This window comes from Equus quagga, chromosome 14, assembly GCF_021613505.1.
Source record: "Equus quagga isolate Etosha38 chromosome 14, UCLA_HA_Equagga_1.0, whole genome shotgun sequence".
Classification (NCBI taxonomy): Eukaryota; Metazoa; Chordata; class Mammalia; order Perissodactyla; family Equidae; genus Equus; species Equus quagga.
In genome coordinates this window covers 82,054,865-82,071,939 of record NC_060280.1, presented here as the reverse complement: position 1 = coordinate 82,071,939, position 17,075 = coordinate 82,054,865, and the positions used below count along the sequence as shown (strand labels likewise).

The following is a 17,075-nucleotide window of genomic DNA, read 5'->3' as shown; positions in this document are numbered from 1 at the left end:
GTTTTCAACACTGCAGTAGTTTGGAGTTTTCAGAAGATGTACAGCTCTGCTACATAGCTGTGAGAGAAAAGACCCTGCTATCAAGAGCACGTGAAACCCAGAGACGTGCTCAGCACAGAGCTGGAGAGCACTCCAGAATGCAGATGTTCACACAACTCACCCTGACTTTCAGGCAAAGTGTTTCTTATGGTTCTAACCTCTCCTACTTGACACTGAGTTTCTTTTCTGACAGTTAATTTTACCCAATTTGCTCTTTGTCATCTGGTTTTCCTTTTTTATGTCTTCCCCTTCATGTCTCTAAGCCAAACCTGAACTTTTATATATTGAAAACCCAGGATATGAGGATGAACTGAAACATTAGATACGGAATTAAACATCCAAATAAAACTTACTAAGTGCTACTATGTGTTCAGATTTTTCATTTACCAAATTTATACTGTACATAAATCCTTCTTACAGCAAAAAAAAAAAAATCCATGCCCCTAAACAGAAAATGGTAAGTAGGTAAAACTGGGAAGTAGGTAAAGTAAGAAAGTGAGAAACAAGAAGGTTCAGCACAAGCCTAAGGTAACACACTGATTTGATTTACTGCGTGGGCACTAGAGTCCAGAGAGACCCTCTAGTACTCTTCACTGGCACAGAATCCACTCGCTTTCAGTATCCCACATATCACATCCAGCTTAAACTCACCTGTATGACTTATATAACGCAAATCGAGCCCTTCCAAACCGTCTATTCCAATTCCTCTTACTAAGTGTCACTCAGGTATTTGTTAAGTGCTTAAGGGCCAAGGAAAGCAGAGATTCTTCACGAAGTATGGAAAAGCTTTGCAGGTGGTGGGTGGCAGTGACGAGCAAGACATCACTGGTAAATGTGGAGGATTCATCGACCTCCGAGTGGGTGTCCAAATTTCAAAGGTATGCTACTGCTTTTGATATGGAATGAAACTGAATTAATTTAAGGTGGGAACTGGGGAACTGGGTTGGGAGCGTATTAATAAAGTTGGGTTCTAGTTCCAGCTTCACTACTTAATATATAAAGTGATCAAAAGCTGGTTACTGAACTTCTCTAGGCCACAGCTGCCTTTTTTTGAATAATCTTTTACAGCAGTGGTCCTCAACTGGACCTTGCATTCTGAATTTCTAACCATACATACATAAACAACATTCTAATTCCACATACATAGTTAACTGTAATTATTGCCATCCATAGGACACTGAGAAAGATCTGGGGTCATTTTTGGTTGTCATAATTAAGGGTGCTACCACCAGCATTTAGAGGCCAGGAAGGCTGCTAAATATGCTAAAATGAACAGGACAGTCCCACACAACACAGGACTACCCAGCCCAAAGTGTGAATAGTGCCAAGGTTCAGAAACCCTGTCTTACAGTATCTTTCAGCTCTGAAATTCTACAATCTATATGCCTGTGTGAGTTGAGGGGGGCAAATATTACCTTTATGGGTAGCAAACTTAACACAAAGGGATTAAATGACTTGCTGAGATCATGGTGTACGTCAGTGGTAAACACCAGGTCTCCTGATAACCGGTCCAGTTACTGAGAAACTAGAATTGGCCTATAAGACAGTTCCTTCTTCCAGAGAAGTCCAACACGAACAACCTTCAAAGGAAGAGGAAAGTTTCTTAAAGTATCTTACCTAGCTGGGTCTGTAACAGACAGAATCCAAGATTTGGCTCTCTCATAGGTGCCTCTACCTAACTAAAGCTGCCAGAGTCTCAAGACTTCAACTAAAACTTCAAAACCAGCGTGAATATAATCTGTGAGAGAGCAGGGAGGCCAGACTTTAACACCCATATTGCTCTGGTTTAATGCCCAACATATGGTTTGTTTCAGCATTTTGTGAAAACTATATACTCTCTGGGTCTTAAACAGAGGAATTTTATTTTTTGAGTTACAGGGTGTTCTTTCATACTCTCCCCTACTTTTTCTTAACATACAAAAGAAAGCACTATGCCTTTCATCTGAACGGCTCCTAACATTATATGGCACACTGATCTCAGGACATGAAACTCTGATGCTCCATTTCTCTAAGGGTTTGGGGAAAGGCAATACTAAAGGTCTCAGGTGGAAACAGCCAATGGAACATGGAGGCCAATTTATTCAGACGGCATTTTCATGCACTGAACTCATCCATTCTTAATAGCTATTTATCTAATAAGATGCTTATTTTAAACTCACTGATTTATATTGGCACCTCCTTTTACTTAAAGATATGCTGGAATTTCCACTGAAACTTTTCTTATTCAAACTTTGCTAGTTTGGGCACGAAAATTTCCCCCAGGCATAAAATGTCTAATCTCTTCTACAAATATCATTGAATCACTATTAAATACAAAAATATCAAAGATAAAATTTTCTTCTCTACTCTTGAAACTTAAAATTAGCTTTCTGTTATTTTTAGAAAAATTCAGGAGATCAATCTGTACTTCAGATGAAATATGTTTCCTACATAGAAAAGATAAATTTAAAAACTTGCCTTCTCGTAAAAATAAGCCATCAGGGAAACTTTAATATGAGAAAATTCCTCTAAATCAGGATTGTAACCTAAAGTTCTGGAGAACAAGAGGACTAGTGACACTCTAGATCCCAGAGGCAATAATACAAAGCAAAGAATGCTAACGGTTTACACTTGCAGAGCATTTTATAATTCACAGTACACTTTCACACAGAATCCCATGTGATTCATGCAACCATCCTGTATGGTGGGTATTACAATGTCCTTGCGATAGATTAAGAGAATAGGGCTCAAATATATTAGGAGACAACTGCAACCTCAAAACTCTAAAGTATCAGAAGTCAAAGTGGAAACCAGGTCTTCTGACTCTGAATTATTTTCAAAGATTAAGAAACAGAAAAATTAGACCATGGTTTCTCATCTGTCAAGGCTGCAATATGTTTGAACAGAAATACTTGTCAACCTCCTTCTAAAACTGCCAGTGAAGCCCCTGTTCTTTCTCAAACCCACAACTAACGAACAGACACCTCCCTCCCGAGCTTGCCCTGTTCCCTCTTCAATGAGCATCAGCATACCTACTGCAAACATTATGCTAGGCATCGGACAAGGCTTCTGCCCTCAGCCCACAAACTACTTGAACAGTCAAGACACACACCAGGAACACTATATTGTCATTAATGACCTAAATTAGTAGGTCAATATAACATCAAAGGATACAATTCAAGGAAGACTACAATTGAGGTGAATCCAAGTTTGGTGGAGCCTGACACTGATACAGTTTTGAGTCCCTCACGAGGAAAAATACAAAATTAAGAATACAAAATTAGGTACAAAGTAAATGTTTATCAAAAATGAGAACACAAACCACAAAAAAATTTTATAAATTTAAGAAGCTGGCAACACAAATATCACAAAGTCTAGAAAAATAATATTTTTATTAACTCCTTGGTACTCTATAATCTTTCCTACATGTTTTAGGATGTCTGATCACTTTGTCATGTGCCAACGACTTTATAACACTGTCCATGGAAATAAAAGAATGCTAATTAAGACTTTCCTTCAACATGGCTGTCAAAAAATTAATACTAATACTTTAGGAGGGGCTGGCCCCGTGGCAGAGTGGTTAGGTTCGCGCGCTCCGCTTTGGTGGCCCAGGGTTTCAACGGTTTGGATCCTGGGCCAGACATGGCACCACTCGTCAGGCCATGTTGAGGTGGCGTCCCACATGCCACAACTAGAAGGATCCAGGACTGAAATACACAACTATGTACTGGGGGTATTTGGGGAGGAAAAACAATAAAAAAAAAAACACTTTAGGAAAGTATCTTTCCACTTCATAAATCATTATTCATTATCAGTACTATCATAGAAAAATGAAATATTCATTATTGGCAAATCATGTAAAGTGTTAAAGATTGTTGTTAAATTTGGGAAAACCTCTATCTAAAGTTTCTTTCACATTTAAGCTGTAAGATTTCAGGGCATTTCAAATTTTCTTGTAGAGTTTCTAATCTTAAACACTCTTTGACATGAGAAAACATTACCCACCTTTTCAACCACATCCTCACTACAATGGCATTACAGGAGCTCAAAAGTGGCCGTCACAGTGGGCCCTACCACTTCATATGACAACCCTAGTAAGTCAAACAGCACAGTGGAATACTCCTGGAAGCCATTCCTCACTGAGATGGCCTGCAACGGCAACTGTACAGAGCAGTGACTGTGGACCACATCAACAATCCCACTAAACCAGAAAGAATGTGTTCCCACCTCCCCTCAGGTGGGGAAAATGCCTGTGGCCATTACAATGCAACCCAACCTAAGGAGAAGCATGACAGGGAAAGTGGAGGGGAGAAGAGGACAGTCTCAACTGAGTGCAGCTGCAGGATCTAACGTCTACGAATTTGAGGACACCTTGCTGGGATGAAATTCAGGGCCTTAGAAGGGGTCTAAGTGAGGAGTCCAAAAGCCTAAGCTTGATAAGCTTCACTTTAAATGTGCCTCTGAGTAATTAAGGACCAAATGAATTACAGTAAAGTAGTAAGAAAAGCAGTAGCAGCAGCAACAGTCAGTAATAACAATAAATTTCTACCACCTATTGACAAAAAATAAAACCCAACACTGAGAGTTTATTATTATACTGGGCCCTCTGTTAAGCACTTTACATAAATTATGTAAGTAATTTTAATTTTGCTGTATTAATTAGTGTTATTTTTGTTACCATTTATTTAGATACTTCGATAAGAGCTTTACATGTAGTCACTCATTTGCAAACAATCCTATAAAGCCATACATTACTCTTCTTTTACAGATGACAAGTCACAAGCAGAGCTGAGCTTCAACCCTCGGTCTAGCTCATACTCTTCCTGAGAAATAGGAATTCAGAAGAGGAAGAGATCACTCCAGGCTGAGAACTGAAAAAGGCTTTGCAGAGAAGAACCTTAAGCTGGGCATTAGGGAAAGAGTAGCAATGAACAGGAAAAGGATGCTGTGCACTGGAGGTAGATGGACCATGATAATGAAACATAAGTGCCAATACACAAGGGTTATTCAGAAGACAGTGATGAAATAATTCTACAGAGCCAAAGACCATGCTCCAAATCTTGCCATTCCCCCTAAAAAAGTGAATTAAAGTCTTATGATCAATTTTCTCATTACACAGCCATAATCTCATAAAAGAAAAGAAAAAAACAACCTTTCTCTCTATGGAAAGCGTGGATGTAGACATGCAAAGAAGTGCCTCATCTCTGTCATCCCAAAACTCAAACCCAGCAATTCCTCCCTTGAAGGCCAGGCAGTGACTTCACTGGAAACTAAAGCTTTACAACCAAGCACATCAGATTATTATTCCACTATAAAGGAGGTACAGAAAAGGGGAGGTCATGAGGCTTAAAATTGGAGCTTCTAAACCCCAGCTACATTTTCTTCCTCAAGGTTTCATTAGATGTGGCTTTAAAAAATGTGAACTCAAGGGCAGGCCCGGTTGCATAGTGGTTAAGTTCGTGCGCTCCACCTCCATGGCCCAGGGTCCACCAGTTTGGATCCTGGATGTGGACCTACACACCGCTTATCAAGCCAAACTGAGGCAGCGTCCCACATAGAAGAATTAGAAAAATGTACACCTAGGATATACAACTATGTACTGGGGTTATGGGGAGAAGAGAAAAAAACAAAGGAAGAAGACTGGCAGCAGATGTTAACTCAGGGCAATCTTTCTCACCAAAAAAAAAAAAGTGAACTAGAAGGTGCTGCTCACACACAAGAACAGAAACACCCCAACTTTTAACAGATTTTATTTACTCTACACGTAGAAAATGTACTTGACAAGAAGAGCAGAAAAACAAAATCTGTGAGATGAAGAGAGAACAAAACACAAAAACATACTCCTCCTCAAAAGTTACCAGACTCTGAATTCACTGGAGGAATAGTTTCTTGTAATTTGCAAACAGCACGTGGGATTTTAGCCACAGGGTAAGAGTAGGAGAGAATATTTGTTCTGGCTGCAATGAAGCCCAAGTCCCTCATCCAATGTTATGAAACATCCTTTCAGGCTTCTTCCCTCATCACTGCTAGAAAGAGAGAGAGGGCCAAGGAGAAAAGAGAGACAGAGAGACCACTACAGACAGACACCAGAGGAAGACGGAGGAGTCATCCCAGGAGTAATGTCATCTCAGCATCTCATTCTGTTTTTCATGTGGCTTAACTGCACATCTCCTGGAGCTGTACTGACATGAGGAAACACTGTAAAAATCACAGAATTAAGCACCTCTAAAATCACATGGCTACTTCATTTTTCCATTTAAATCAGTCTTCACTCTCTGACCTACCTTCAGAATAATTTAAATTGGAAATGTATAGAGAATATGAACACATGTTCGACACTAACAGGCATCATCCATAAAATAGTCTAACAGAAAAGTCAGGCTATAACAGGATTAATGGAAAGAAAAAAAATAATAATAAAGTAACACTTTTGTTTACCACTCCTGAACTCTCCATGCATTACCATTTATTTCAGAAGACATTCATTCTAAGGATGTCCCCCACAAGAACCCTGAGCCCTGTGACAGGCTTCTCAACCTGAGGTGCACAAATGATCTTCTGGGGGGTTGTAAGCCCCCAAAAATAGTATATAAAAATTTTCATAGGTGTACATTAAAGTGCTTTTTGAAGGAAAGTGTCCATAGCTTTCATCATTTCCTAGAAGGAATTCCAAACATAAGCTACTTTATGGATGTGCCCTCAAGGTCTGAAACAGTGCCTGGTAAATTCAAGACACTTAAATATTTGTTCTTACTGAACCACTGCTCTAGAGATCACCAGCAAAGGTTCTACAGCCATTCTTTACTACCACTGGACTACAAAGTTAGACCAAATACAGTCGGTGAAAAATTCATACCTGATACCAGGAAATCAAACTGAATTAAGATACCAATACAACCAAATAGTACCCATTTTTTCCTTCATGGTAAACAAACACAGGAACTCTTAAAACACTAGATCTGGTAAGTAAGGTTGTAGCAGATTTAAAAAAAAAAAAAACCTGAACTTTCCCAATCTCTTAGAGTGGAAGAGGGTTCCAAACCAAGAAACCCTCTAAACGCGGCTCTAGAGTGTGGCTCTGAAACACTTCCAAACTTTCGCGAGAGGAAGGAATTTCTGTGAATTAGGTTTTCAAAACCATCAAATGCACTTTTAATTAACAAATAAAGTAATTCAAATAATCAGGTAAAAATTCTCTTTTTCCGATAAAATCACTTCTTGGGATCTGAAACTCATATACCTAAAGCGAGTTATCTAATATGGGGAAAGAAATGTGGACGTTTGGGTGGTAGTGAGAAAGAGAGATGGTGTTTAAACTACTTTCAAGTGATTTGGATTACAACCAATATTATTTCCCCAAGGTCCAAAGACGAATCAGAAGCCAAGCTGGGAAATAAACTCAGAACGCCTGCCGCCCGACACCCGCGCCGCTGCCCTCCCTCCTCCCCCGATGACGAGCGCCTGAGGCCGCAGACAAGGGAGGCTTCCTGAGATGCACGTGGTCCTCCTCCTCACAGCACACCGCGGAGCCTTTTGGGGAACCAGCATTTCATCTAAGAGCTGGAAAGCCCAAGGTTACCTTTCCACTTTGCCTCTAATTGTTCTCACCTCAATCTGTCACTAGCAGATTAAGCTGTTGCTTTTCCAAGTGCCTGTGTCGTGTGCAACAGCTGTAATTCTCCAAATTTTAACTTGCTGTATCTCGAATGATAGATGATTGTTTCTCAGATAAACCAATCTGAGGACAGAGACTATGGCTGCCCGATTGGGAAGATCTTTAAAATAGTGTAGCCCCATCCTTAAAGCAGGATGCTTAGCAAGAATCACACAGCCCCTCATCCCAAGCGCATCAGAACTCCATGGGAGTATTTGTGCTCTGAAAAAACATAGCCAACATTTTAATTTTATTTTATGGTTGAAAAATGAAAACAAAAGCATTACTCTCATAAAACGAGCCTTTAAAGAAAGGGGTGGCTCTTACGTCAATCACAAGGGGCTAGGTTAAGTAAAGCTGAGATGCCAGTTTCCAGCAGTGTAGTGGACGAGATAATCCGAAAGGCCTCTGCACCCCAACAAGACCCTGTGTACACCATAGTTTTTACTACATCTCCAGGCTTACAGTAAGTGGGGGAATCTTTAAAAAGGCAAATGAAACAGCTGTGGGATAAAACCAGAAAAAAATAAGATGGGTGGGCGTGTGACCCTGAAGGCAAATGCTCATTTTTAACACTTCAGTGGAGCTGTGCCCCTGGGCCAGCAGGAAAGCAGAGACGCTGTGCCTCAGATTTTCAAATAATGCCAGGGACCCTGAAAGGGGAACAGCCACCCCAGGGCCCGCCCAGTGGGAGCATACTCTCTCACAAAAAGCATCCTCAGGTCAGGCCCAGATTTGCAGATTGTCATCAAGCAAAGATCAGCTTCTGAGTGAAGAAAACCAAATCATAAGAGTCATAAGAAACAACAAACATTAGATTTAGATCCCCAAGAACTTCAGATATTTGAAGCATCAGATACAGAATATAAAACAGTTGTGCATGAAATGTTTAAAAAATAAAAAAGGAGTAAAAAAAATGAGCAAGAGACCAGATTATTAAAAAAACCACAAGTGACATTTTAGAAATGAACAATATAATTGGTCAAAAAAAAACAAACAACATTACTCTATGTGTTGGTTAAATAACAGATTAGATACAGCTGGAAAAAGAAACAGATGTTAAGCAAAGCTAAATAAATAACCCAGAATAGCACAAAGAGGGAAGAATATGAAATTATGACAGAAAAGTTAACAGTCTAGGAAGACAGAATGACTGAACATAGCTAATCAGAGTCCCAGAAGGAAAGAATTAATAGAAGATAGGCAGTATATGAACAGATAATACCTGAGAATTCTCAGGAAAGATATAAACTCATAGATACACAAAGTATAACAAATTAACAAGGAGAATAATTAAAAAGAAATCCACTCTAGACACACTGTAACATTTCAGAAGATCAAAGACAAAGAAAATATCTTTAAAGTAGCTGGAAAGAAGACAGGCAACCTAGAAAAGATTGATGATATCACTGACAGCAGACTCCGCAGCAGTGATAATGGAAACCAGAAAGCAGTGTTATATAGTCCAGGCTCTAAAACAAAACAACTGTCAACCTAAAATCATGTATCCAGTAAATCTATATTTCAAGAACAAGATTAAAAAAATATACTTTCAGATATAAATACAGTCATGTGCCGCATAAAGACATTTCAGTCAACAACAGACCACATCGACAACAGTGGTCTCATAAAATTATAATGGAGCTGAAAAATTCCCACCACCTAGTGACATCTTAGTAATGTTGCAGCAAGAGAAAAGGAAACTGTAGGAGAAGAAAAAGAATTCCCAAGAAAACTCATGGTGAAGGGTTTAGCAGACGCTTCTGGTGCAGACCACAACGAGCTCCTCAAAAAGTCTGAAAACATGGACCCCAACACAGGAAAGTTTTCATTCAGAGAGGAATTAACTGCATTAACTGCTTACAAGCAAATCTATGATGAAAAAAAGAAACAAACCAAGCAAACCACCATGGCCATATTTCTGAAAAGAGTGACACCTCCTCAAGAAGAGCCTCAGGCAGGTCCTTCAGGAGGTGTTCCAGAAGAAGGCATCGTTATCATAGGAGACGACAGCTCCATGTGTGTAACTGCCCCTGAAGACCTTTCAGTGGGACAGGGTGTGGACGGGGAAGACAGTGATATTGATGGTCCTCACGCTGTGCAGACCTAGGATAATGCGTGTGTTTCTGTCTTAGTTTTTAACAAAAAAGTTTGAAAAGTGAAAAAAAAATTTAAACTTTAAAAAATAGGAAAAAGCTTATAGAATAAGGATATAAAAACAACATGTTTTTGCTCAGTTGTACAATGTGTTTGTGTTTTAAACTGTGTTACCACAAAAGAGTCAAAAAAGTTAAAAAAAATTTTAAGTTTATAAAGTAAAAATGTTACAGTAAGCTAAGGTTAATTTATTATTGAAGAAAAACATTATTTTTTATAAACTTAGTGTATCCCAAGTGTCCAGTGCTTACAAAGTCTGCAACAGTGTCCAGTAAGGTCCTCGCCCTTCACATCCACTCACCACCCTCTCACGGGCTCACCCAGGCAGCTTCCAGTCCTGCAGGCTCCGTTCGTGTAAGTGCCCTGCACATGCGTAGCATTTTTTATCTTTTATACTGTATTTTCACTGTACCTTTTCTATGTTTAGATGTGTTTAGATACACAACTACTTACCATTGTGTTACAAGTGCCTACATTATTCACACAGTAACATGCTGTACAGGTTTGTAGCCTAGAAGTAAAAGGCTATACAAAATAATCTAGGTATGTAGTAGGCTATACCATCTAGGTTTGTGTCAGTACATGCTGTGATGTTCACTGAATGATGAAATCGCCTAATGATGCCTGACTGTAAATATGAATTCAACATTAAGAGACTACCCTAAAAGAAGTGACCTTGAACTACTGTTGTAGCTTCCTAACTGACCTTCCCTCTCCAATATTCTTGAATATAACATCAGATTTATACTCCTAAAATCATTTTAAAATATCACTTCCCTCCTTCAAATTGCCACATGAAGTTCTAGAACCTACATTATAAGGTCCAAATTTCTTAGTCTGGCATTGAAAGCACCACACAATCTAGTTAGTTTCCAATGTTCTCTTCGATGGACAATCTGCCTCCTCAATTTACTAGCTGTGATCTTGGGGTGGGTAATTAACCTGCCGGAGCCTCAATTCATCATCTGCAAAGTGCAGCCTATAAACCTGGCTGCTGAGATCAATTAAGATAGCCAGGTAAAGCTATCACAGAATGCCTGGCACACAGTTCCTTTTCAATAAAAGGTAGCTGTTACTATTTATCACTATAACAACTCATTGGTCCCGAAATACAACACATGCATTCCCAACTCCACACCTTTGCTCATATTCTTTCCTCCACTTTCCTGGCCCTCAACACCTCTACTCCCCAAATCTGCACTATGTAAATCAAAATTCTCTCTAAAACTCCAGCTTCTTCTTGAAATTCTCCTCTACCAAGCCAACCCAGAGTAAACACATGAACATTTACCAAAATGCTACTCTGTTAGTGATCTAAACTGCACGTTCCTTCTGGTTTGGGGAGGTACTTACCTCAGATTTCCCTGGTCTACTCATGGAAAGCTTTCCTGCCATGAAAACGAAGACTGTCAAATAAACATGGATTGGCTGATTAAGTTCTAGCACCCTGACAGAGATACTTTAGAGGAAAAACACGGGGCAAAAAAAAAGGCGGCAGCTGTCTTAGGATGTGCTGCGCTCTTTGAATCCTCCAGACAGCTACACTTCACTTGGAAGACATGAAATGTTTTCCATAGAGAAAGACATCCAACAAGGAAGTCTGTGATGGGCAGGAAGAAGTGATAAGGGTACATGGGCTGACAGCTCGTTCAGGAAACATCTTTCAGAGTCTATTTTCCAAGGAAGTCACTTTGACCTGGTCTTCCTATCACCCAAGACAAAGAAAACAGGTCCTCCAGGAGCTGCTCGGCTCACACATGTAGGTGTTCCATAAACGCTGGCTGGCTCTGAGCAAGCAAACCAAAGCAACAACTCAGGTTACTCTGCTTGTTCAAAAAGGGGAGAAGCAGATACTCTCATCAGCTCTCTTTCAGTTCTCCACTGAACCACCTGCTGAGGATGCCACAGTTAGCTCCCCAACCCAAAAGCCAGAGACAGCGAGTCTCCCAAATGAGTCACAAGAATGCATGATCAAACAACTAAACTTCAAGCCAGCCCCTTTCATCCATTGTAACATTTCTTAAGGAGCTAGAAAAAGGCACAATGCACATTATATTAAAAAAAATCCTCATTAAAGAAAACTTGGGAAAAAAGACAAAAGAACCAGCCAGGAAAACAGAAAACTAGAAAACAATCAGATATAAGACCCAGCACTCAAAAACTGCACCTATCAACAGTTTGGTTCATTACCTTTCAGAGGCTTTTTCCCCCTAAGCATAAGATGTTTTGCATAATTATAATCATACAGTATACACTAGTCACACTTGCAGCTTGTGTCACTTACATTATATCATAAGCATTTCCCCACATTTTTCTTCCTCTCAAACTTGTATAACTGCATAGAGTAGATGGCAGAAAGATTTTTAAGTTAAACCAAGTCAAGAAATACTTACCATTCTCTTTCTTCCACAGAAACTACTGTAGTAAAAACTGAGAATTTCCAAAAGATCCTGGAACTAAGATACATAAAAAATGTCTAGACACATAGGAAGTGTTTAAGAAATGTTAACTGACTTTCAAGTGACAAAGAAAACATTTACTATAGTCATCTCTGAAAAGATACAAAGGAAATTAAGTTCAGCCTCTGTTCCCACTAAATTTTTAATAACCTTGAGAAGATAACATGCATTACACCCAACAACTACAGCCCCTGAATTCAGCGGGCAGTCGGCCTAGCTGCACGGCTGTGCAGGCTTTCTTCACTGTGTGCCCCTAGCATGGAGAATGGCACACAGCGCATTAGAGACACTCAGTCAGTGTCTGCTGTACTGAACTGAACCACAGACTAAGAGCTATGCTTATTTAGAGTCAGGAAGGATCACTGTGAGCTGAGGTTAAGTTAGGCAAAGCAGACAGCATGAATATGGCAGAATTTGATTTCGGCAATAATTTACAGAAAGGATGCTGAACCACAGAAAGAAGCCTTGGGATACTCTGAAAACGAAAAATGATGTAAGAAAAAATGTTTGAGGGGCCGGCCCCGTAGCCAAGTGGTTAAGTTCGCACGCACCGCTTCGATGGCCCAGGGTTTTGCTGTTTGGATCCTGGGGGCAGACATGGCATTGCTCATCAGGCCATGCTGAGGCGGCGTCCCACACAGCACAACCAGAGGCACTCACAACCAGAATATATGACTATGTACTGGGGGGCTTTGGGGAGAAGGAGGGGAAAAAAAAGATTGGCAACAGTTGTTAGCTCAGGTGCCAATCTTTTAAAAAAAAAAGTTTGTATAGCCCTAATTTATTAAAAAGTCTGGACATTTCTACACAACCAGCATTGAAACTCCTGCTGTACATATTAGCTACTCATGGGAAATATAATATATAACACATAACAGATACTACTTAAAAACAAAACACACCAACACAAAATACTACAGAATTCCTTGACATCAGAAACAGGGGCTCATGCTCAGGAAGCGTGTGTGTCATGACAAGTGCAAAGAGGCAGCAAATCGAGGCTTTCCATTTCCATATAGAGTACCATAGTGGATACTGTCCTTGCTAAACTAAGTGTAAAAAAATGTGCTTACAAAACGTTTCTTTCAGGGGCTCTTTATATTCCACGGAAACTATTTGCATGTACTGTTAGCATTCAGAGGGTGGACACAGAAAACTGAAATCTGCATTCAGCCCTGAGAGCATCACATTCACACCGCCTGATCACAATCATACCTTAAAAAGAGAACCCAACTTCAGGACTAGGGTGCCATTCGCAGACTCCTACATCCTAATTTCATTCACACACACATTTTCCTTTCTTTTACCCCACTTGTGCTTTGAAAAAATTCAAAGAATTTATGGAGAAAGAATTTGGAAATATCACCTCTCTCACAGCTGCTGGTTGTATTAAATCCATAGCTGCTTCAGTTACATTATGTGCCATCTCAGAAAGTGTGCTTCCTACAAATCTAGTTTCTTTCAAAAGAATTGATTTAAGCCAACCCTATTGGGCTGCCTTAAGAGCAAGTTACACAGAGCTTAGAAGTCGGGGGTACGATTGTTTTGTCCGGATGTAACACTGCAATTACGTATGATTAAGTATCTCTAATGGCTATCCGCTCAGCCTTCCCAGCCCGAAGCACTCAAGAACAAATGCCTACCAACAAGTCATCTGGGAATGAACAGCTGATTTGAAGCACTGCATGCTTCGGGGCAGGCATTCCTTGGTCTTCTGAACACACGCACTCTCACACACACATCTGATAATGATTTTATCTGTCAGATAATTAAAAGGAATTAAAACAACATAAAATAGGTCATTCTTAAAAATGTTACAAGAGTCCAAACAAACGAAAATGGAAAATTTAGAATGTTTTTCAAAAACTTCCTGAAGGGGCTGGCCTGGTGGCGCAGCGGTTAAGTGCGCACATTCCGCTTTGGCGGCCCAGGGTTTGCTGGTTCGGATCCCGGGTACGGACATGGCACCACTTGGCACGCCATGCTGTGGTAGGAATCCCACATATAAAGTAGAGGAAGGTGGGCATGGATGTTAGCTGAGGGCCAGTCTTCCTCAGCAAAAAGAGGAGGATTGGCAGCAGTTAGCTCAGGGCTAATCTTCCTCCGAAAAAAAAAATTTCCTGGAAATTTTGATTTTCAGATTTTGCTAAGCTTCGGCACACAAACTGTCTTATCCCAAGAATACAAACTGCTCCTGTTTTAATTCTAAATGAAGCACTTCTCTCCAGGACATCGAAGGATTTGGAAACCCAACAGTAGTTACTACCTAACCACTCAGAAGAGACTTGTGGCATAACTTTTGTAAAGTTCAACTGCACCTGCCACCAAAGGAGTATTTTATACACAAAGCACACAGATTGGAACATTTGATAATTTGGTGAAACTGAACCATAACAAGAGCTCACTGTCAAATGGAATAATACAAGTAACCAAAAATTGGACTAACACAAATGGTTGAAGATTTCGAAATTTAAGACACATGGGATATCATCCTAAGCAAGTTACTGAATCCTCCATACTTCTGTTTCTTCATTCATAAAATGGGCAGAGTAATAGTAACAACTTCTTAGAATTACCAATATTAAATGAATTATAATAAATTAAATTCTTATAATAAAGCCTGGCAAAGGGTAACTAATAAAGAACGTTTCTATCAGGGACCAAAATTTTTTAAACGAAAACACTGAAAAATAATAGCAATTGAAAAGAATAATTATAAAATAAAGACACAGCTGTCATGACATGTTGAAGAATAAAATTTTCAAGGTATTATGGTATGTTTAGAGCATAACCACAATAATGGAAAAAGAGCTCCCTACTAAAAAAGATAGCTACCTCCCTTCAAAGTGGATTAACACATCCTACCACCTTGCTTGTTTGTCATTAGTTCTATTTTGTAAAGTTTGACTCTTCTTTCTATGCTCTGCAGGTAAATTCCAGCCCTTGATATGAAGAAAGCCACAAAACTAGCCCCTCTTGGGGAGCAAAGCCAGAAGGAAAGGGTCTGCGAAGTCCTCAGCATCTTCTAGTTTCATTAACAAACCACCGAGTTGAAACTCACTCCCGAACTAAATTGCCAAATGTTTCTGCAATAAAAACTGCAAACTTTCATGTGAAAAGAACTTTTTAACAATAGGGAGTTGTTCTAGTCTGTGAATAGGACAGTGTCAGTGTGACCAACAAAGCTGGGAGCTGGACATTCCTGACACCCTTGTCCTCTGGCTAGCCTTTGATCATTTCTATCTCCCAACCACATATGTTTTTGGAAATCACCTTCAGGCAAAGTATATGGACAACATCTAGACCCTGCAACTTATCCTTCATCATGGAGCCCTGTTTCCACAGCTTGTGTCTCAGACCCTCACTTTTTCCTACCACCATTATGAACATCCCAAAGGAAAAAGCATCAAACACAGGAGTGCTTTGTTTTCTGAGTGCCTCCACCCCCACTCCCACACAGTCACTTCGTGTTTGAATTTGTATATTCTGGAAAACATCATAAGATGACAATGGCAACTAAGCCAAACAACAAAAGGACCTAACAACTGAAAAAAGACCTGGTTTGGTTACCTGCGGATGGCCACCAGGGAAGACGTGTGGTGTAGTGCTTTAGGTAAAGTGGCTTTGCGTCTGTCTTCTTTACTCTTACTTGGAACGCAGTCTTGGAAAAGAGACTTGACTTAGGTCTTAGTTTTCTTATCTGAAAACGGCTTAACAAAACCCACCTCACAAAGTTGCTGTAAGGACTAAATGAGATAACGATTCCAAAGTGCCTAGTATATAACATATGCTCACTAAAGAAAAGCTATTTTTGTCCTTCTGTCCAACTCTCCTGAGACACAGGAATTTAATGAGAATTCTAGACCGTGGAAAACACAAAACAAAACTCTCCGGTTTATCAGCATGTCCCGATCAAAATGGCCCAGATGCTATTTCAGGGTAAGGGTCTGCGCGGTCTTCTAGGCGGGCTGGAGACAAAAAAGGCACTCGCTTTCATTGGGATCTGTGCCGTCTGATGTCCAGGAAAGGAAAGTTGGGTTTGCCCAATTCGGTTCCTTCGTGTACAACAAGAGAAAAATGAGCGGCAGATGCGCAAAGGGCTGCGCCCACGAAGCCAGCCAGGCCCGGCGCTGCGCCCCCCGGCCCCGAGGGGCCCTCCCGCCGCCCCGGGCGGGCTCGGCGCCCGCTCCGCAGGGGCTCCCCGCGGCCCCGAGCGCAGGCCGAGGCGGCGCCCCCGCGCGCAGCGAGCCCCGACCCCTCCGCCCAGCCGACCGCTATTCCCGCCCGGCCCGGGGCCGGCGCCGCGGCCCGCGCGCTCCCAGACCCTGCGCTCCCCAAGGCAGAAGCGCGCGCTCACCCCTGAGAAGCAGCAGCAGGCAGAGGTCGGGCAGCCGGCCGCGCAGCCCAAGCCCGGGCCGCCGCCTCAGCGCCATGTCGCGGGGAGCTGAGGGGCCGCCGCGCGCGGCGCCGCTGGACTTCCCGAAGCGCATGCGCTCAGCCTGCCGGGCCCCTGAAAACCGCCCCTGGTTACCATAGCGACCACCGGGCCCGCTGGGCCGTCACCATGGCGACAAAGGAAGCTGAAGTCTGGTTGCTATGGATGCAGGGATGCTCCAGACCGGGCCCATAGGATCTCTTTCAATGAATTTCGACGGGGGAAGTAAAGAAGCATGGTCAAGAGTGGGGCAGGGTAAATTTCCATAGCTATAAAATGAATCCACCACTACAGATTGGAGAAGGAACACTCAATTAAAATTTGAGATATGAAGTGTTTCTTATTTTACAAA

The 17,075-nt window shown here is 41.1% G+C and overlaps 1 protein-coding gene across 2 annotated transcripts in view; it reads right to left on the bottom strand.

Annotated features, from left to right (window-relative positions):
* The window catches only part of JAM3 (junctional adhesion molecule 3), a 66,119-nt gene extending 49,358 nt beyond the window's left edge, over positions 1–16,761 (bottom strand). For both annotated transcript variants that reach the window (XM_046638516.1, XM_046638517.1), the window contains exon 1: positions 16,646–16,761. In XM_046638516.1, the coding sequence (XP_046494472.1) occupies positions 16,646–16,721 (76 nt within the window). In that variant the 5' untranslated portion in view covers positions 16,722–16,761. The remainder of the gene's footprint in view (positions 1–16,645) is intronic.
* Between the last annotated feature and the right edge of the window lie 314 nt (positions 16,762–17,075).